This window comes from Aquarana catesbeiana, linkage group LG01, assembly GCF_042186555.1.
Source record: "Aquarana catesbeiana isolate 2022-GZ linkage group LG01, ASM4218655v1, whole genome shotgun sequence".
Lineage (NCBI taxonomy): Eukaryota > Metazoa > Chordata > Amphibia > Anura > Ranidae > Aquarana > Aquarana catesbeiana.
In genome coordinates, this window is record NC_133324.1 from 627,199,666 (window position 1) to 627,221,280 (window position 21,615).

Sequence of the window (21,615 nt, forward strand, 5' to 3'; positions counted from 1 at the left end):
GCTGTACACAAGTCCAGGAGGGAGGTGCAGTGCCATTGTTAGAAGGGGTGACACCCCTGAGAGATGAGGCTATGGGGACATCTCTGGAAGGAGCTGTACACAAGTCCAGGAAGGAGGTGCAGTGCCATTGTTAGAGGGGGGTGACACCCCTGAGAGTTGAGGCGGCTATGGAGACACTTCTGGAAGGAGTAAGTCCACTAGGGAGGTGCAGTGGCATTGTTAGAGGGGGTGACACCCCTGAGAGATGAGGCTATGGGGACACCCCTGGAAGGAATAAGCCCAGGAGGGAGGTGCAGTGGCATTGTTAGAGGGGATGACACTCCTGAGAGATGAGGCTATGGAGACACCTCTGGAAGGACCTGTACACAAGTCCAGGAAGGAGGTGCAGTGCCATTGTTAGAAGGGGTGACACCCCTGAGAGATGAGGCTATGGGGACACCTCTGGAAGGAGCTGTACAAAAGTCCAGGAGGGAGGTGCATTGCCATTGTTAGAGGGGGTGACACCCCTGAGAGTTGAGGCTATGGAGACACTTCTGGAAGGAGTAAGTCCAGGGGGAGGTGCAGTGACATTGTTGCCAAGCACAGTGCTCAGCCTTTTCCTGCATAACTCTTCTGTGGGAGAGGAAGGAAGTGATTGTTAGAGGGGGTGACACCCCTGAGAGATGGTTACGGAGACACCTCTGTGATCTTCTGGAAGGAGTTGCAGACCAAGTCCAGGAGGGAGGTGCAGTGGCATTGTTGCCAAGCACAGTGCTCAGCCTTTTCCTGGATAACGGGTCTGTGTGAGAGGAAGGAGGGCGGGATCATAGAGGGAAAGTCCCAGAAAAGTCCATGGATAAAAGTTGGAGCTAAGATGGCTGCTGGGGAGAGAAGAGGATGGTGAACCCCAGCCGTGTGAAGCCCCAGCCGCCCCCCGATCTGGACGGAGAGGAGAAGAAGAAGAGAAGGAAAGGCGATCTTGAGATGAAGACGGCGCCGTCCTCCTCCTCCTCGCCCAGCCTCCCTGCCCGGGTCATGTTAGAGATGGACGCTCTCCCCAGACAAGAGGCGCCCCCCGGAGGGTCCACCCCGTCCCCGCTCTCCTCCTGTTCTCGCCAGGCATGGAGCCGTGACAACCCGGGCTTCGAGGCGGAGGAGGACGGCATGGAGGAAGAGGAGGAGGACGGGGAGGAGGGCACGGTGGTGGAGATGGATGTGGAATGGCATCCCTCTGCTGGACATGCCCGGAGGTCTTCTTCTCTGGTCTCCTCTAGTAGTGGGGGCAGTACTGGTCTGGTGGGGTATCACCCCAATAATATGGGGGGACAGGGGCAGAGAGGGGGGAGGAGGAGGAGAGGGGAGCCTGGCACTACAGCGGGCACTGCCACCCATGGAGCTGAGCGCACTCAGGAGCTGGAAGGCTGGGGGAAGATCCTGCACACCCTCCGAGGTAACTACCTACAGTACACTCAGCTGACACATAGCTAATATATACTGTATAACCACTTCACCCCCAGGCCTCTTCTTCCACTCATTGTTTACATGTAACAATTAGCATTTTTTTGCTAAAAAATTACTTTGAACCCCCAAACATTATATATTTTTTTTTAAAGCAGGGGCCCTAGAGAATAAAAGAGTGGGCATTGCAATCTTTAGATCACACGGTATTTGCGCAGCAGTTGTTCAAACGTGTTTTGTTTAGGAAAAAATACACTTTTTTGAATTGTAACGCAAAAAAACACAATACATAACCCAGTTGTTTTTGTAAAATCTAAAAGATGATGTCACATCGAGTGACTAGATACCAAACATGTCATGCTTTAAAACTGCACCCCCCCCCCCCATGCAGCAGCGACAAATGGCGTAAAGTTTACTATCCATAGGCAATGTTTTAAAAGCCTTTAGGCTCGGTTCACACTGGGGCAACACGACTTCAGCGCGACTTTGCACGGCGACTTCGACGCGACTTCGACGCGACTTCGACGCGACTTCGACGCGACTTTAGCAAATTACAAGGCGACTTGAAGTCGCCTGCATGACAGGCGACTTTGCCTGTGGCCAATCAGCTCTCTAGGAGGGAGGGGGGGAGGGAGGGGTTTTCCCTGCAAAGTCGCTTGACTTTACAGAGAGATCCGACTTGGAGGCGACTTCCATTGATTTCTATGGTACAGGTCGCCTACCAAGTCGGATCCAAGTAGTACAGGGAGTACGCTCTGAAGTCGGAGCGACTTCAGTAGTGTCATTTAAGACGCTCCCATTCACTCTCATGTGAATCTCTTTCTGGGGCGACTTGGGGCGACTTGAGGGGCGACAAGTCGGATCCCAAGTCGTCCCAGTGTGAACCGAGCCTTACAGGTTACCACTTTAGATTTACAGAGGAGGTCTGGTGCTAGAATAAAGGCCCATACACACGATCAGACTTTTTGACAACAAACATGCAAATTAGCTGTTTTAAGGCAATATCCGACCATGTGTATGCTCCATCAGACAATCTTTTTAGTTTTTCATCGGACAAATGTTGGCTGTGCGAACAGACAAACTTGGCGGCAACAAAAGTCCTACGTCGGCTAGTCCGATCGTGTGTACACAAAACCATCGGACTTAAGTCCAAAGTACAAACACGCATGCTCAGAACCAGTTCAAAAGGTCAGACAACAATACAGAAGTTGACCAACGGGTGGCGCCAGAGAATTGAACTTCCTCTTTTGAAGTGTTGTCAGTACTTTGAAACGTCACTACGTTTGTGTTTGTTGCCTAAAAAGTCCTGCGGTGTGTATGCAATACAAGTTCACGACCACCACCCTTTGGACAGAAATTCACGGAAAAGTTTGTTTAAAGTCCGATCATGTGTGCGAGGCTTTACTGCTCATGATCTGATGTTTGTGGTGATATCTCACATATGTGGGGTGATCGCTGTTTGCGTGCGTGCAGAACAACACGCATGTTAAGCTTTGCGTGTGAGCATGGGGGCAGTTAAATTTTTCCTTCTAATTAATTTGTTTTATTTTTACACTGTCGCTTTAATTTTTTTTTTTTTATCACTTTTATTGCTGTCAGAAGGAATGTAAACATCCCTTGTGACAGCAATAGGCATGTGACAGGTCATCTTTATGATCCCTCCTCTGCCCTTAATAGCATTCAAAACACCAAGATCGGTGAGATCAAATGCTTTAAATTTGAAAATGGTGGCGTCTACTTCCAAGGAAACCAGAAGTGAAATAAGTTTATCTTGTCCAAGCTCCTATATCATAGAGATGATCAAAGCTTTTCCGGCCTTTGATTGCCTCTATGATCAGTCAGTGGAAGCGCCGGCTGATCGATTGGGACTCCTGGTAATATGGGAGATCCCGGTAAAGCCACAGGAGGAGGGGGGCGTCCCCTACCGCTGCTTGTAAAAGCAATTCAGCGGCTAGTTAGCCACTAGGATTGCTTTGATTGCTTTTACAAGAGACCAAACTGTTGACTCTAAAAAAACGGTACCAGGGTGATGCCTGCAGCTGTAGGCATCATCCCCGTGCAACCACTTGAATTCCAGCAACGTACGGTACATTGCTGGTTGGCAAGTGGATACTCTATACAGTATATATTTCTTTTTTTTAAACAATAGTTTTTATTAATAGTTTTACATGTTTACATACAACCATACTTAGAAAAAAAAGGAAAAGAGGTAGAATGAAATGTGGCGCATAGTACACCAGTAAACAATTCACATGTTACTTATATCGTACATATAGTATCTCACAAAAGTGAGTACACCACTCACACTTTTGTAAATATTTTATTTATATTTTTTCATGTGGCAACACTGAAGAAATGACACTTTGTTACAATGTAAAGTAGTGAGTGTACAGCTTGTATAACAGTGTAAATTTGCTGTCCCTTCAAAATAACTCAACACACAGCCATTAATGTCTAAACCGCTGGCAACAAAAGTGAGTACACCCCAAGTGAAACTGTCCAAATTGGGCCCGAAGTGTCAATATCCTTTACCCTCTTGGGCATGGAGCTCACCAGAGCTTCACAGGTTGCCACTGGAGTCCTCTTCCACTCCTCCATGACAACATGACAGGGCTGGTGGATGTTAGAGACCTTGCGCTCCTCCATCTTCTGTTTGAGGATGCTGCACAGATGCTCAATCTTGTTTAGGTCTGGAGACATGCTTGGCCAGTCCATCACCTTTATCCTCAGCTTCTTTAGCAAGGCAGTAGTCGTCTTGGAGGTGTGTTTTGGGTCGTTATGTTGGAATACTGCCCTGCGGCCCAGTCTCCAAAGGGAGGGGATCATGCTCTGCTTCAGTATGTCACAGTACATGTTGGCATTCATGGTTCCCTCAATGAACTGTAGCTTCCCAGTGCCGGCAGCGCTCATGCAGCCTCAGACCATGACACTCCCACCACCATGCTTGACTGTAGGCAAGGCACACTTGTCTTTGTACTCCTCACCTGGTTGCCGCCACACACACTTGACACCATCTTAACCAATAAGTTTATCTTGGTCTCATCAGACCACAGGACATGGTTCCAGTAATCCATGTCCTTAGTCTGCTTGTCTTCAGCAAACTGTTTGCGGACTTTCTTGTGCATCATCTTTAGAAGAGGCTTCCTTCTGGGACGACAGCCATGTAGACCAATTTGATGCAGTGTGCGGCATATGGTCTGAGCACTGACAGGCTGACCCCGCACCCCTTCAACCTCTGCAGCAATGCTGGCAGCAATCATACGTCTATTTCCCAAAGATACCCTCTGGATATGACACCGAGCACGTGCACTTACCTTCTTTGGTCGACCATGGCGAGTCCTGTTCTGAGTGGAACCTGTTAAACCGCTGTATGGTCTTGGTCTTTATGTAGAGTAACAATTCTTTTTTTCAGATCCACAGAGAGTTCTTTGCCATGAGGTGCCATGTTGAACTTCCAGTCACCAGTATGAGAGAGTGAGAGCGATAACACCAAATTTAACACCTGCTCCCCATTCACACCTGGGACCTTGTAACACTAATGAGTCACATGACACCTGGGAGGGAAAATGGCTAACTGTGCCCAATTTGGACATTTTCACTTAGGGGTGTACTCACTTTTCACTTTTGTTGCCAGCGGTTTAGACATTAATGGCTGTGTGTTGAGTTATTTTGTGGGGACAGCAAATTCACACTGCTATACAAGCTGTACACTTACTACTTTACTACTTTACATTTATAAAAATTTCAGGGGTGTACACACTCTGTTGTGAGATACTGTGTATATGTGTGTGTGTGTGCTCTACTGAAGCACATTATCTATACTTTCAATCGAATATGCATTAACCTGAAAAGACATAAGTAGGTGTTCACTATAATACTTGTTTAGGCATCTACACATCAGACATACTAGAAACAAAATGCCTCGAGAAGCAGCGGCCCTGCTACCTAAACATTTTTAAAGCATTTCGCCTCAGCTCTTAGTTGTGAGCAAACTTCTTGTAATGTATATAATCACCATGAGTTTACCTGTCTACCAGGGTAAAAGATTACACACACGTCTTTATACATTAATATGTATCCGCATATGTGCAGGCTCGACAACAATGTTAGCTATTTTGCAGTATTGTGAGGGACATCAATAAAAATGGGGCCAGACCAGGCACCGCCAGCTATGGTTACCATAATTTGTAAAATGTATTCGGTGTGCTCCTAGTTTGGTAGGCTTGTTGTTCTTTCAGGAGGTTGTCGTTTACCTGAATACGCCATTCCTCAAATGATGGTGGACTCGGCAATAACCATTTAATAGCAATAAGTTTACGTGCTATGAACAATAGCCTGGTAATGGGTGTTAATATCTCCAGCGGATATGCCTCCTCATCCATGCATCCCAACAAGGATACTCTGGAATCCAGGGCAACATGAGTAGAAAAAGCCCCATTAATGGTATTCACTAGCACATGCCAGTATCTGACCAGCTTGGGACACTTCTATAGCATGCGAAGCAGATCCGCATGACATTGTTGGCAATAGGGGCTCTCCCGAGTGTCCCTTCTGCCCCATTTAAACAGCTTCTCTGGAGTCCTATACGTTCTGTGTATGATGAACAATTGAGTCAGATGCTGTGCAGATGACAAGGATACAGAAGGCACTCCTAGAATGGTTTGCCAATCATCATCTGATATATCACCTAGGTATTTCTCCCACCCTCGTCTGCCCAAGCATTTGGAGGTATCTTGGGCCTTGACCATCAATTGGCCATACAAAAATGAAATGAGACCTTTCCTCTCAGAAACTTTGGCCAAAGAGGTTAGAAGTGGCATAGGACTGACATCTAATTTGACACTTCTACCCTGAGTCTGCAATGCATGATGTATTTGTAGATATTTAAAGAAATCATGGCAGGGGAGTTGGAATGCCTCCTTAAGATCCTGAAAGGATCTCAGTATATTATGTGTGTAAAGTTGTGCTACATATTGAATCCCCTGGGAGCTCCATCGTTCAAACCCCTCCAATTTACACATCTCCGTATGTTACCTGTTCCCCCACAGTTGTGTATATTCAAAGGCCCCTTCTTATTTCATTATATGTTTTATTTCTTGCCAAACTTCATCCATAAGTGTTAGGTTGGGGCCATTATGACAATGAGCAAAAGCTCCCAATTCTAGTTGCGCCAATAGATGATAATAGGAGTCGTGGCTTAGCGGCAAAGCCTGTATAGGATCCGCCCAATTCATTTCTTACCAACCAGCAAAATGCTGTAGTTGTGCAGCCATGAATTACAGCCTCGACTAAGGCAACGCCATTCCTCTCCCCGCCTTGGTTAGTTGGAGAGTAGAGAGTTTGATCCTAGGATTTCAACCTCTCCATAGTAGTATGCGGAATATCGCTTATATTTGCTTAAACCATTTTAGGGGAATCCATATGAATGAATTGTGAAGGACATATAGTATTTGAGGGGTCAAAATAATTTTTATGAGGTTCGCGCAACCAACTACGGATAGGGGCAGCTTCGTCCACACAGTACTTTTAAGTTTGAATAGTCCTCTACCTTGGGATGTATCCAAATGCCCAGATATTTAAAGGAGGACACAACTTTAATTTGCTGAGCCTCCTGTGGTACAGACAACTGGAAGTCATCGAGGCGAAACAGAACAGACTTATCCCAATTGCTAACGAAGCCCAAAAACAAGCCGAATGTTTGTATAAACGACATAAGGGAAATCAAAAACTGGTCTGCATCTACTAGAAGTAATAAAGCGTCGTCCGCATAAAGTAAGATTTTTTCACACCTGGTTCTCCTGTTAAAGCCACAGATGACATTGGATTGCCTTATAGCCTCAGCTAGGGGTTCGATTGCCAAGGCAAATAGCAATGGGGAGAGGGGGCACCCCTGCTGAGTACCCCTGAATAGTGGGAAGAAATCTGAGACTGAGCCATTTATTTGCATACGTGCCCTTGGGGGCGAGTAATGTAACTTGACCCAACATATACATTTTTTACCTAATCCAAATGACCCCAGTGCTTCCCATAGATATGTCCACTTGACGCTATTGAATGCTTTCGCAGCGTCGGGTGACAGTACGCCTCGCCTCCCTGGGTTATCCGATGGTATCTGCATGTTTAAGAACAGTCTCCTTAAATTTATCGTCATAGACATAGTGGGGATAAAGCCGGACTGGTCTGGGTGAATCAAATCTATGTATATTTCTATCTGCATATCCAGTATTATGCCTTGTACATACGATAGGATTTTTCGACAACAAAATCCTGGCTTTATTTCCGACGGATGTTGGCTCAAACTTGTCCTGCATACACACGGTTACACAAATGTTGTCGGAAATTCCGAAAGTCAAGAGCGCGTTGACGTACGATGAGCCGAGAAAAATGAAGTTCAATAGCCAGTTCAATAGCTCTTCTGCTTGATTCCGAGCATGTGTGGAATTTTGTGCTTCAGAATTGTTTACACACGATCGGAATTTCCCACAACGGATTTTGTTGTCCGAAATTCCGACGGAAAATGTACGATGGAGTCTACACGCGGTCGGAATTTCCGACAACAAGCTCCCATCGAACATTTGTTGTCGGAAAATCCTATCGCGTGTACAGGGCATTAGGGTTAATTCTAATGCTCCATGATTATGGAGGAAGGGGTGATTTAAAAGGAAGGGGTGCACCCAAAGAGTCTCTGTGGAGCGGAGTATAGTTTTCTTTATTAAAGCCCCATTTACTCTTGGGGATTGGCAAATCGTGTAGCAATTGGTGCAAATTGTGCATTTGGGTCCTATTCATTCTAAATGGCACCCACAAATGGAGTGCAATTTTGTTGTGATCATCGTGTGACAGAATCGTGCTGCAATCACAGCAAAACACGTCTTTAAAAAGTGCATCAAGCTTGTCACTCAAAAAGGATCAGGAGCTTGTTTTGGGTGACAAATGTGCATAGGGCAGCCCTATGCGTGACACGTGGAATCGCACAAAAATCTTATGCAGGAACCCAAGGTGGGAATCGAGCCTTAGGGCCAGTTCACACTGGAAAATCACACAGGAACCAGCTTTGCATTCCTGTGTGTGTCACGTGCAGTCCGCTGCGATTTCAGGCCATACATTTTGAATGAGCTGAAATTGCACCGCACCAAGTGTAGTGCTTACACTACTTTTGGAAACTCACTGTACTTCTGTACCCTGCGATCCAGTGCGAGGGAACGCATTGCGTTTGTGGCATCCTTAACCTCATATTGACACCCGCTGCAGATCACAACTGCAGTGCGTTTTAAACGCAGTGCGGAAAGCGTACACGGAACTTGGGCTTTCTGCACCCTGCTCTGGTGGGAACCAGCTCTTCTACTCCAGGCCTAATGGGATGAGCTGGGTTCAGATCCAACCCAGTTTTGCCCAAATCCCTAGGAAGCTGTCACATGATCACATCCATGCCAATTCAATGAGCTGTATGCAAGAGATTCCCCGCCCAGCAGCTACACCTAACAAAGGACTGGGGATGCTTATGACATCATTGACCTACTATGGCCATATTAGGTCAGTGATGTCATGAGCATCCCCGTCCATTTGTTACATGCAGCTGCCGGGCGAGGAATCTCCCACCTGCATTGTTTGGCAGGGATGCAGTGTCATTGTCTCAATATGGGAGTGTGTCCTTATTAGGTAAATTATGTCAAAGCATCCCGACCCTTTGTATACATGCAGAGCAGGGAATCTCCCACCCGAATTACATCAAGCAGCTGCGGGGCAGGGTTTCCCACCCACGTCTTAAGCTGGCCATAGATCGAAAAATGTCATATTGGGCTTTACCTCCACCAAACATTCCATGGGTTGCTAGGATGCTGACAGCCACCAGCATCTTAGCAACCAATAACATACTACATCATAGGTTTGTGACAGTCATGGACACTTCATCAATCACAAGGCAGGTGGACCTGATGAAAAACTAGTCTCTCAGCATCACCCATCTAGCTCCACCCACTGTCAATCTAAAGGGAAGGTGGACCTGATGGGAAACTAGTGTCTTAATTAATCCATCAGATATTGTCCACCCGTCTGGTGGACCTTCTAGTCACTGAAGAGGTTTGGCAGCTGTGCCTTTCTATGGGACAGGCACAGTGGCCAGACAGAGAGCTCAATAATGCTGAGTCTGTGATTTGTCAGCTTTGAAGTTAGGGCCCGGCTTGATCAGATGTGCAGCAGCCCTTGCTGCCACTCTGAAAAAGTAAAAAAAAAAACATGGCTAATCCTCATTTATGAGCATTTTGAGCCATAAGCTTTTATGGGAGTATAGTTTTGCTAAAAAAAAAAAAATCTAAAAATGCTGCAAAACTAATTTTACAGCTACAGCTTTCGACTGCTAACCCTACTGGCATTTTATAACATCCAGTGTGCATCAGGCCTTAAGGACCCCTAAGCAGGTTAATGGGCAAAAGCTGTGAAGCATAACTGTGTGTAACCCTGTGTCGTGCATCTGTAAAGATACACATCAGGGCTACATAAGAGAAGGGGTTTTGTCGTAGAAAATAAAGCTCTTTTTTTTTTTTGTTAAAAAAAGTGGCCCCTAACTTTTTTTCTTCTGCAGAGCCTCCCCTTACATCAGAGTCCGCAGAGCCCCCCCTTACATCAGAGTCCACAGAGCCCCCCCTTACATCAGAGTCTGCAGAGCCCCCCCTTACATCAGAGTCTACAGAGATCCCTCTTACATCAGAGTCTGCAGAGCCCCCCCTTACATCAGAGTCCGCAGAGCCCCCCTTACATCAGAGTCCGCAGAGCCCCCCTTACATCAGAGTCCGCAGAGCCCCCCTTACATCAGAGTCCGCAGAGCCCCCCCTTACATCAGAGTCCGCAGAGCCCCCCCCCGCCCCCCATACATCAGAGTCTGCGAAGATCCCCCCCCCCTTACATCAGGGCCCGGTCGCAAGTGCGACCCTGGTAGTTTCGCCCCTGCCTGGTGCCAACAGTGAATGGGCTGACAAAAGCCCAGGCACCAGGATGCAATTTCTAGTCACCATGGCAACCTGGCGCCTGGTATTTATTGAATCCTGCATTATGGCACCATTGCGTTAAGCCAGCCCCTTCAAAAATTCCATAACGCATGAAAAAGGTGCATGCGCTATTTTTAGCAACCAATTGCACCATAATGTATGGTGGTGCATTAGCATTTGTTGTGCACTGCAATACAGGTGCGTTGGGGTGCTGTTAAAAATGAATTGACCTGCAAAGCAGCAAAGGCTGAATATGCTTTTTGCCACACATTTAAGTACTTTAATCCAGCCTTAGAACAGTTCTTAGATGTAGTGGCTGTGATTTTTTTTTTTTTTTTTTTTATTTATTCTTTCTTTCCACCTGGTGATTATGCCAGTAACACCCTTCCTGTCTTAGGGTGACAATGCTAACCTGTGAAGGAGCAGCGATGTCACCTTAGGCTGCTCATTACTTATTTGCACTATAGAACACCTTCTCCTCTCCTCTTTTTATAACATAGTGGGGACATGTTCTGTAGTGTCACAGGCAAACTAAGCAGAGCTAATAACCCTGCTTGGGATTTCAGTGCAGAAGAGGAACGGCGTTGTCAGCCCACTAAAGAAAGTTATGAGCTCTCTGGATTTCTGGCAGGGTGAACATGTATTTTTCTCAAAAAGATCTAACAAAATGTTTTCCAAGGTAGATTTAACTGGCCAAAAAGGAGCAAATATGAGAAGTTCTTTAGGGTTAGGGTTCACATATACTTTAAGTGTTAATTATTTAATATATTTTCTTTGCATTCCTGTATAGGTCTTTGGGGTACAAGATACACAGAAGACCGCATAACTACCAGAGAGAAATACCTGAAGAGTGTGCTCCGCGAGCTTGTCACCTACGTGGGGTTTCTGATTATCTTATGTATTCGTAAGTATAAAGTTCCTGTATTCCTAAAAACAGTGTTACTAAACCTAAAAAATGTTTTCAGTGTCCCTGTGCCCCCTCTTTCCTGTGTGAAGGGAAAGAGGGGAGAAGAGATCAGTGCTGTGCAGGGCTGAATCTTTTCTCCCCTTACTTCCACCTTACACGGCATTTGAGCAGCAGCAGGAACTATTGGCTCTTGCTGCTGTCAATCAGAGGAAGTGGGGGGCGGGCCTAAGTCCCGCTGTGTAAGTCTATGGAGCGCAGCTCCGTAGACACACAGCTCGGGAGGGCGGAGACTACTTCTCCCCATAGCCAGCGGCTGGCTATGGTAGTCCCGCAGAAGATTTGTACTTTTTAGGCATAAAAATTAAAATTCAGCATTTTTAGGCATACAAACTTGTTTTAATGGTCTAAATGTAGCCCATTGTTTTCAATGTGCCTGTACACACACGCACGTAAACATGCGTTGTGTATAGATGAGTGAAAAAAACCTGCAAAGTACCCTTAATCAATAAAAGGTCCAATATTCATTTAACCTGGATGTGCTCAACCCATGGCCTGAGCCCTTTGATGTGGCCTGAGACCACAAACCAGGGAAGTGCATGCCCATGGTCTGGGATGGCAGCTCGGCAATCCCAGATCATGATCAATGGGTTGCCGACCCGCCATCCCAGAGCATTAGAGTGCATGAAGCTGATGCCAGCAGCGGAGGTAGCGGGGCAGCTGCAGAGGGCGCAGGAGCCCCATAAGCCGATTTTTCCTCTGTAGCGTTGGCTCCTGTCCCAGGGGGAGTGATACCAAGTGCACTTCGCCTGGGACCTTTCTAACAGCCTAGAGAGCAATGCCAGCAGAAGCTGGAAGAGGAAAAGGTCAGTGTATTAAACATCACATATACTGCACTTTTGCAATGGGCATATTAACACTTATAAAAAAGTTTTACACTGATCCCCAGGTGCTGAACAGTGCACCTGTGGTTTTCATGCAGGTTAGCTGCACTGAGCCATAGACCTCTATTATATCTTGCGAGTAACTCCTGAATATACAAACAGAAGAGAAGAGTGCACAGGCTCTGGTGCAATACTTTTTATTTTTGTAATAAAAACTAGATAAAAATGCACTCACAAGCACAAGATAAATTGGAGCTTATCAGATCTAAACACATCTCCCTACCATGCGCCCTTAAGGCTCCATTCACACTTGTAGGACTGGACTTAGGCGTGCAACTTTGGATGGGATGCGATTTGGATGTGATTTGCTGTCCCTCTGCAAAGTCGGACCCACTGATGCACCATTGTTGTATGTAAAACATTCAGGTATGCCTTTCATGCAACTTTTGAGGGTTAATATTGAAGTCTATGGCCCTCAAGTTGCATGAAAGTCGGACCAAGTAGTGCATAAACTACTCTGAGTTTGCTGCAACTTTAAATCGCACATATATGAGTGCTTATCATTGGAAAACATGGATTACAACTTGTAATGCGGCTTTGATGTCCAAAGTCGCACAAGTGTAAATGGGGTGTGATAGGAGCTCCAGCTGACAGGATATGACAGCAGCCCTGGACCGAATGCAGCTGCCGCTATGTTTGCTCACATATGCGCTGACAGTTTACATACACAGGAAGCCTCCCCGGCCCCAGACAAGCCAGCGCTGTGCTTGGGGTCACATGATGTGAGCAGCTGGCTGCTGTTGGGGTGTGTGAACTCCACCTTTACCAAAACTCCTGAATGCAAGCTATGGCTCAGTGCAGGTAAACCGCAGCTCATTAGTGTGAAAGCAGCCTTATAGTGGGCTCAGGACAGTAAGGGCTTGTTTACCTTTGCAGTTTGGGGGACAGTAAAAACCCCATAGTTTATTGTGGCCCGTGATGGTTACCAAATCACTTAATCATGGTTACCAAATTGGCCCTCGTTCTTCATAAGGTTGAGCACCCCTGATTTAACCTATTATTGTATTATGATTGTATACAATGGTAGGAGTTCTTCTACTGGACACTTCACTATTTTGTGTAAATCACAATACTCTGCTGGTATGTTATCCATGGAAACTCTGCAAGAGATGCATTCACTGCTGTTTATGGAGGTTTTTATACAATCAATGTCACTACAAGAATGCCATAAAAGAAACCTTTCTCCACAGAACAGCAGTAGTCAGCATCTCCCCTTCCAGATGTTCATGGAGTGTGAAAATGTGGATGCTTGTGTCATTTTTACACTGAATCTAATGTGTTTTTTTTATATGTATCTCGTATAAATAGTGCTCATCAATCGGGTGTAAAGATTTTCAGGAAAGGATTTCAGATGACAACCACAATTTGTGGTCAATTTATACAAACTCCTAATATACTGTATCTGAGTTTCAATGGACCTGATAGAATAGAAATCGGCAATAACTGATGTGCATAAATGCATCGTACAAATCAGCCTTATGTCATCTTTTGGGAACTGGGAAATAAATCGCAAAGCTATTCTGTGTGACTTTAGACGTGCGTTGGAAATTAAACTACTCAACTCCTTGTGTTTTTAGACATACATAAATATACATTTGATATCAGGCATGACTTTTTTTACAGCAGCATGTTTTTAACCACTTCCCACCCGTAGGACGCCATATGACGTCCTTGGGTTGAAGTGGTTATACCGGGATGAGGCTTGCACCCGCAGGCATCATCTCGGTATAAACATTTTCAGCTGGCAATTCCCTCTTCAGCAGAAGTGATTTAAAGCAGTAGTAAACCACTAAAAAAAATAAAAAATCAAACCCTGCAAGACAATAGCATAATGTGCTAGTCTGCATTGCAGACTAGCACAATATGAATTACCTTAGAACGAGGCCCCCCCAGCGCGTCCAGTCACCGTGAGGGAGCTGACATGTTCCCTCTGCGTTTTTTCTGGGATCGCTGGCTCTGGCGCTGTGAGTGGCCGGAGCCTTGATGGTGTTACGGCGCATGTCTGCGGAAGTCCTCCGTCCTGGTAAGGAGCTCTGAATTTCCGGCACGATTTGCCGGACCTTCAGAGCGCGTGCGCCTGCAGGTTTAGCAGATATTCATTTTACCTACAGGTAAGTTTTATTATAGACTTACCTGTAGGTAAAAATGACCAAGTGGGGGATACAACCACTTTAAGGGGCTGAACATCCATTCCATTCTGCGAGCAGCGGAAGGAGGGCCCCCGCCGCTGTCATCATCCTGAGCTCTGCCATCCAATCAGGGAGCAACTGGTGGTGACGGCGGCACTACAGAGAGAGAGAGATGGAGGAACTGATGTTGTTCCTTCCTTTCTGTGACCCTGGTAACCGGAAGCAACGATGATTTGGTCACTTCTTTTTCAGCTCTTTATTTACCTGGCCAGAGGAGAGATTTAGGGTCCAAATCTCTTAATTAAAATGAATTAATGTTAAAGGTGGCTAGCATTAACGCACTTTTAGACGTGCTTAAACGCGGTAGTCTTGAATTTTTTATGTAATATAACGTTTCGTTTTTTCATAGGCAGGTATGAAAATAAGTACACTGAGATGTTCTTGCAATAGCTGTCCCTTTTGAAGAAATGTGTTCTTTACAGGTCTTCCATGCTTTGCCATACATCCCTAATGGAGTAATGGGAAGCATGTTCTGAGCTGAACTGCTATCTAAAACAGTTCTCTTGCAAAGACCCCCCACGATTTCACTTAGTCTGTGCTCTCCTACTGAGCTGGTTAGTGTTTTACTACATAACAATATTAATAAGTCACTCAGGTGAAGCCCTGGAGACTTGGCATTGTTGGTCTGCCTACAAAGACTTCTCTAATCAGGGATGGGTGAGCTAAAGCATTTTTGTGGCTTTTTAGAGCAATGAACTGTATGTGAGAATGTGTTGTGTTTACCATAGATAAAAGATCAGAAGGGACAATTACAGCATGAGTCTACCTAAAAGTGGGATTTCAGTTTCGGGTAGATGGAGGTGTGGTGAACCACCCGCTTGGCTTTTTGTATGTCTCCATTCTATGACAGCAAGGTTTCTCCATGTGAGTTTCTGTGTCCTCCAACCTGTCACAGCCATTACAATGAGGTTTTATGAGATTGTAGTACACACCCATCCACACCAACACTCACTCCAGGTATAACCAAATAAATAAACCTAACTAAACTTTGGCAAATAATGGCCGTGGCACAAGAAAAACAAAATAACCATAAATTATTTATCAGCAAAACATCATAACTTTAATGATACCAAAACTTATAACTGCTTAGTTTTCAGAACTCAAGCAGCATTACCTCATTTTAATCATGTAAATAAAACGCCCCACCAGCCGGGCTTGAGCAAGACCGTGGTACTGGTCCGGCCCCACCCCAATACCGCGGCCTGTTCGATCCCATACTGTAAACCTACGTTGAAAATGTTGAGACCCACATCTGAGAGGTGGACTCCATCTTGCCTGTACAACCCTTGAATACCAGCTTCCAAATCTTCGTGTCGGTACGACAAACCACCAATTGTAGGCATGAATTTTTCCATGGCTCTATTCGTTTTCTCATTTTTTCCATGATTCTCCTCTGCACAGAGGACAGCCAGGAAAGGTGAGGAACAATTTCAGAAAATACTATGATCGTACCTGGAGAAGTAAGAGTGAAACGATATAAATCCCTCTTTATCATAAAAAGCAAATCCAATGTTTTGAAATTCCCCAAATCATTCCCTCCCAAATGTAATAACAAAACATGGGGCATAGGCCAAAACTGAGATAACCTGGATAACTGAAAATAAAGTTGGTGCGACTGTAGGCCTCTCACTCCCTTCCAGGGTACCTGAACGGATTCTGGATGCAGAGACAAATTCGTGGAATAATTACGTAGAGACCCTCTTTTATGCACCCAATAAATAAAGGAATGTCCCAGAATCCATATTGTTCGGGGCAGACCAGAGGGATTTAAACAAACAAATTAGGCCTAACATATAACTTAAAAAAATTGGATTTCCACCTCCCCATTTCTTTAATAGCCGCTTCTCCCAAACCATTCCTGGCCGCCTCTAATGTTGCTTCTATTCCAAAGGAATGGGAAGAGAACTTAAATGTATGTAGACCCAAACGCCTAAGGCATTTATGCAGGACCGCATCAAATTGATATTTGGTGAGGGGGGCCGCATTTTGATGTACCAAAAAATGCCCTTTGCCTGAGGGCCTAGCCCTAAAAAATTGCCGGACATAACAACTTATTATCCTGGGCCTTTAAGGTAATTCCAACGCCTCTCCCTAAGACATCCGTTTTGGAGTGCCCGATCCAGATGTGAACCTCCGAATTATCCATCACCACTTGCTCATAAAAAAACACCCGAACCACCCGTTTTAGATCCCAGAAGCAGCTCTGAAATACGCAAAGCCCCATGAAAAGTGATGACAAACGCAGTTTTAAACAACAGGGATTCCAATTCAGAGAAGCATACTGCCGACGTTACTTCGCAAAGCCTGCATAAAAGTTCAAACGATATCGGTCTCCACAAATGTTACCCTCTTGTACCCCTTCAAAGCCTGCTTTACTGAAAATATGGCGTGCAAGAAGGACTACCCCTTAAACGGCAGAAAAAAGAAACACCTGCCAGCGTTTTCATCACATGGCTGTATGAGAAAACGCTGCTGCATAAGTGAAGCCACAAACGCCAAATTGTCCCTTCAGACAGACTTCTGTCACCAGCCCTTACTGTGACTGCGAAAGATAACCAGCTCTTCCAGGCAGCTGAATAACTCGCCCAGGTCTTAGGAGCGACCGAACCTTGGATAGCTCTCGTTACAATATTCAGATCACGTTCCACAGGTATTCCGGACAACGAATTCCTTCCATATCTGCTTCCGGCAGCAGCTGGCGAAAACGATCCATCTGAAACCAAGATAATGAATCGGCTATGTTATTTTGAGCTCCCGGAGTGTACTTGGCTTTGAGCCATACGTTAAACTTTAAACCCCTTTATTGTCCGTCTCTACCAAAATTCTCCTGTTTGCAAATCCAGATCCCCGAAGTTCCATTGCCACCAATATTGGGAACAGTTCCAGCAGAACTACATTCTTAGTTACCTCTCGATCAACCCATTCCTCAGGCCAGGCTGCACAACACCAATGCGTTTCCCAAATTGCAGCGAAAACCTTTCGAACCTGCCGCATCTGTGAACAACCTAAAGTCCAGTGCAAATATAAAGTCTTTCTGAAAAAAGGAATGGCCATTGTAGATCTCAAGGAACCTATCCCAAACCAACAGATCCTCTTTAAGAGAACTTGTCAATGTGATGTGGGCGAACGGCGACTGTACGCCCAAGATAGCCAGATAAAGGCGACGCGAAAAAATATGGCCTACAGGCAAAATCCTGCAAGCAAAAGTCAATATGCCCAAAAGAGATTGCATGTCTTTTAGAAGCACTTTCTTCTTTATCATAAATAACCCCAGCAAGGCTTTCATTTTCAATAATTTAGCCTCTGGCAAACGGAATTCCATCCTACATGTATCAATGTGAATCCCCAAGAATTCCAAAGACGTGGTGGGTAAACACATCTTCTCTTCTGCCAGTGGAACTCCAAAGTGCTGAGAAATTTCCCTAAAAGCCTGTAACACATTATTACAAAGATTATTTGTAGGACTCTGGAGGTCCTACAAATAAAAAATCATCCAAGTAGTGAACCACGCTATTACTTCCTGAATGACAACAAACCGCCCAGTGTAGAAAAGAAGAAAATGTTTCAAAATATGAGCACAACACCAAAGACCCCATGGGAAGACATTTGTCAAAAAAATAGGCCTCTTCAAAATAAAACCCTAATGCCCTGTACACACAACCGGTTTTCCCGTCGGAATAAACTCTGAAGGTTTTTCCAATGGAATTCCGCTCAAGCTGTCTTGCATACACACGGTCACACCAAATTCCGACCGTCCAGATTGCAGTGACATACAACACGTAGGACGGGACTAGAAAATGGAAGTTCAATAGCCAGTAGCCAATAGCTTCCGTCTCGTACTTGCTTCAGAGCATGCGTCGCTTTTGGTACGTGGGAACAGCATACAGACGAGTGGTTTTCCCGATAGGAATTGGTTCCGTCGAAAAAATTTAGAACATGTTCTCTTTCTAGGTCCGTCAGAATTTTCGACATGGAAAGTCCGATGGGGCATACACATGATTGGAATATGCGATGAAAAGCTCCCGTCGGACTTTTTCTGTCGGGCATTCCGCTCGTGTGTACATAGCATAAAGAATTGAAAGCTAAAGGCGAAATTGGCAAAAGCCTAAAGGCTGATTTTATATTGGCCTTTGCCAACAACGCTCTAGGCCCAAATTCCCGTATCCTAAAAATCGCCTCTTCAAATGTCGCATATGAAACTGAGCAGAGCGCATCGTCAGTTTTCATCATTAAGAGAATTCCCTTTAGGAAAAGAGGGTACCACTTTTTTGGGTACCACTCCCAAAGGGGATATACGGAAATTAACAAAAGGAGGGTGCTCAAAAGGGCCAGCAATGCACCCCTCTTGAATTTCTTTGAAAACTTTCTCTCTAACAATCTGCGGAAAACTCTCTACCGATTTAAAATTTTTCACCATCTTGCACCCTACCCCTGAAAAAGAGGGGAGAGGGAAACCAAAAAAAAACCTATTAATGAGAAAATGCGCCTTCTCCTGGTTTGGATACCTGTCCAGCCATGGGCGCATTCTTTCCAGCCTCACTGGCGTGCAGGCTTTTTTGAAAAATATCCCTCTGACTTTGACTAACCCCAGCACTCGCATTTTTTTTATAGCACTTAACTACAAGGTGCACTCCCGCGCAATAGGCACATTCGTGCCTGAGAAGAAAAGAGCAGCGCCGCTCTAAGGGTAATAATGTGTATAAAACAAAAGCTTTAATAGTGTTTAAATTTGCACTCACATTTGACAGATAAAAACAGGCATGTAGTGGTACTCCTAAACATCATGAAGTCACATCCGGTAGTCCGCTGGGTTGTGGAGGAGTCAGACCCCGGCTGCTTCCGGTGGCGTCCGAAACTCCGAGGTATGGGTTTCCCTCAGTCAGTGCGTCAGCTGGTCCGTAGGTGGAGACGTCAGATGTTGGAGAGCCGGGGGGCGTGGCTTGTAGCGCTTGCGTTCGGAGCATGCATGCTCCCTCATCAGACGTGCCTATACTTACAAGCCCCATTCCAATGGCACTGGCTGTCATTAAAAACAAAACAGCAGCCTCGCCTGTACGCAGTCCTAGAAGGGTTAACAAGGCTTAGGCGCAACTTGTCTTTGGGGGTCAAGCAGATTGAGCCATAGCCCTAAGTCTTTCATTCCCCCAACTCAACGAGGGGTGAACTGATAACTTCTGTCGTAACGACTTGTCATAATAATGCTTGCCTATACCCCCAAAGCTTTTTTGCGCCTCCAGAATGAGGTCTAAATGCTGAAACAAACCCCCGCACCATTCAGGTTGTTTTTCCGCCATCACTCCTGCAAAGATGCAATAAGCTTGCAACCAATTTTTGAATGACCTAGGGATAGGTCTATGTCTCTCCTCATCTTGTTTCTCATCCCCTCTTTTCTCTATCTTCCCCATGAAGTCCTTATGCGAGGGTAATAGGGATAGGATATCTATAAAATCCCCCCTCCATATTTTTTCTTTAACTGTTAAGCTGAAATGGTAACCCAGGGGAGGCATTTTACATGGCATGACTTCCTTCATGCATGATTCCGGAACATTGACTCCTGCCAAAGGAACATTCCCATCACCCAACATACCCCCATGGCAACAGGGCTGTGATTTTGGGATAAAATGCCAGCAAAATGAGACCCATAGACAGGGGAAGGGGTGCGCATAGCAGCAGACACAGAGTTGAGTTGCCAGAAGAAACAACAGCAGGAAGCATGGGTGACAGTGTTTTCACTAAAATGGAGCACACTCACCCACTGCTGGAGGTTGTGCAGCCTCTTGCTGAACAGCTTCCTCCAGCAGCAAATCGTGACCTTGCACCTGACTGTGAAGCAGTGCCTGCGGCACTATTATTATTTTATTATTATTATTATTATTTTAATATTATTATTAAACTGTTATGAATAGGGTGGCCACAATCCCAAGTAAGTGGGCTCATATTGAGCCACTTTTCCATTCTCTGTTATGTTACACAGGATCCTGCAAGAGGAGTGCAACATTTTGCAGGTTTGGGCTGAGATGGGATTCCTACTAACAGGAGCTGTTAGGCCTCATTCCCACCAGCATTTTAAAACCTGCATTATTATGCATTTAGAGAACATTTCTAAACTCGTATAAATGCATGTAATGATTTTTCACTGGTACCATTCACACTGAGCATTTACCTGTGTTTAGGTGCAGTCAATTTAGCTGAGTTTTGAGAAAATAGGATTCTTTGTATCCTGGATCTGATTAGACACTCTAAACGCTTGTAAGCATGTTGAAATGTATTTTAACCTGCTTTAACCACTTCAATACAGGGCACTTATACACCTTCCTGCCCAGGCCAATTTTCAGCTTTCTGAGCTGTTGCAGTTTGAATAATTGCGCGGTCATACAACACTGTACCCAAACTAAATTTTTATCATTTTGTTCCCACAAATAGAGCTTTCTTTTGGTGGTATTTGATCACTTCTGTGTTTTTTATTTGTTGCTAAACAAATAAAAAAAGACAATTTTGAAGAAAATAAAAGTTTTGCTTTTGTTTCTGTTATAAAATTTTGTAAATACGTAAGTTTTCTCTTTCACTGATGGGCACTGATAAGGCGGCACTGACAGGCACTGATAAGGCAGCACCGATGAGGTGGCACCAATGAGCGGCACTGACGATGGGCACTGATGGGTGGCACTGATATGCAGCACTGATGGGCATTGATAGGCGGCACTGATGGGCACTCTTGGGTGGCACAGGTGGGCACTGAAAGGCTGCAAAGATGGGTTTTATGGGTGGCACTGATAGGCGGCACTGATGGCCACTGATAGGCGGCACTGCTGGGCACTAATGACCACTGATAGGCGGCACTGCTGGGTACTGATAGGCGGCACTGCTGGGCACTGATGGGCATTGATACGTGGCACTGATGGGCACTGATATGAGGCACTGATAGGCATCCCTGGTGGCACTGGCAGTGGTAGGCATTGTGAGTGGGCACTGATTGGCAGCTGCCTGTGCATTGATTGGCAGCTGCCTGGGCACAGATTAGTATTTCCCTTGGGGTCTAGGGGGGGCATACCTGGTGGTCCAGTGTGGATGGCCATCCTGATGGTCCTGGGCGGGTTCCGAGGGGGGGCTGTGCTGATAAACAATCAGCACAGACCCCCCCCCCTGTCAGGAGAGCA

General features: G+C 45.5%; 1 protein-coding gene across 2 annotated transcripts in view; it reads left to right on the forward strand.

Moving 5' to 3' along the window:
- Positions 1-604: 604 nt before the first annotated feature.
- PKD2 (polycystin 2, transient receptor potential cation channel) overlaps positions 605-21,615 on the forward strand; it is a 73,242-nt gene continuing 52,231 nt past the window's right edge. For both annotated transcript variants that reach the window (XM_073600823.1, XM_073600830.1), the window contains exons 1-2: positions 605-1,429; positions 11,212-11,325. In XM_073600823.1, coding sequence (XP_073456924.1) covers positions 877-1,429; positions 11,212-11,325 — 667 coding nt within the window. In that variant the 5' untranslated portion in view covers positions 605-876. The remainder of the gene's footprint in view (positions 1,430-11,211; positions 11,326-21,615) is intronic.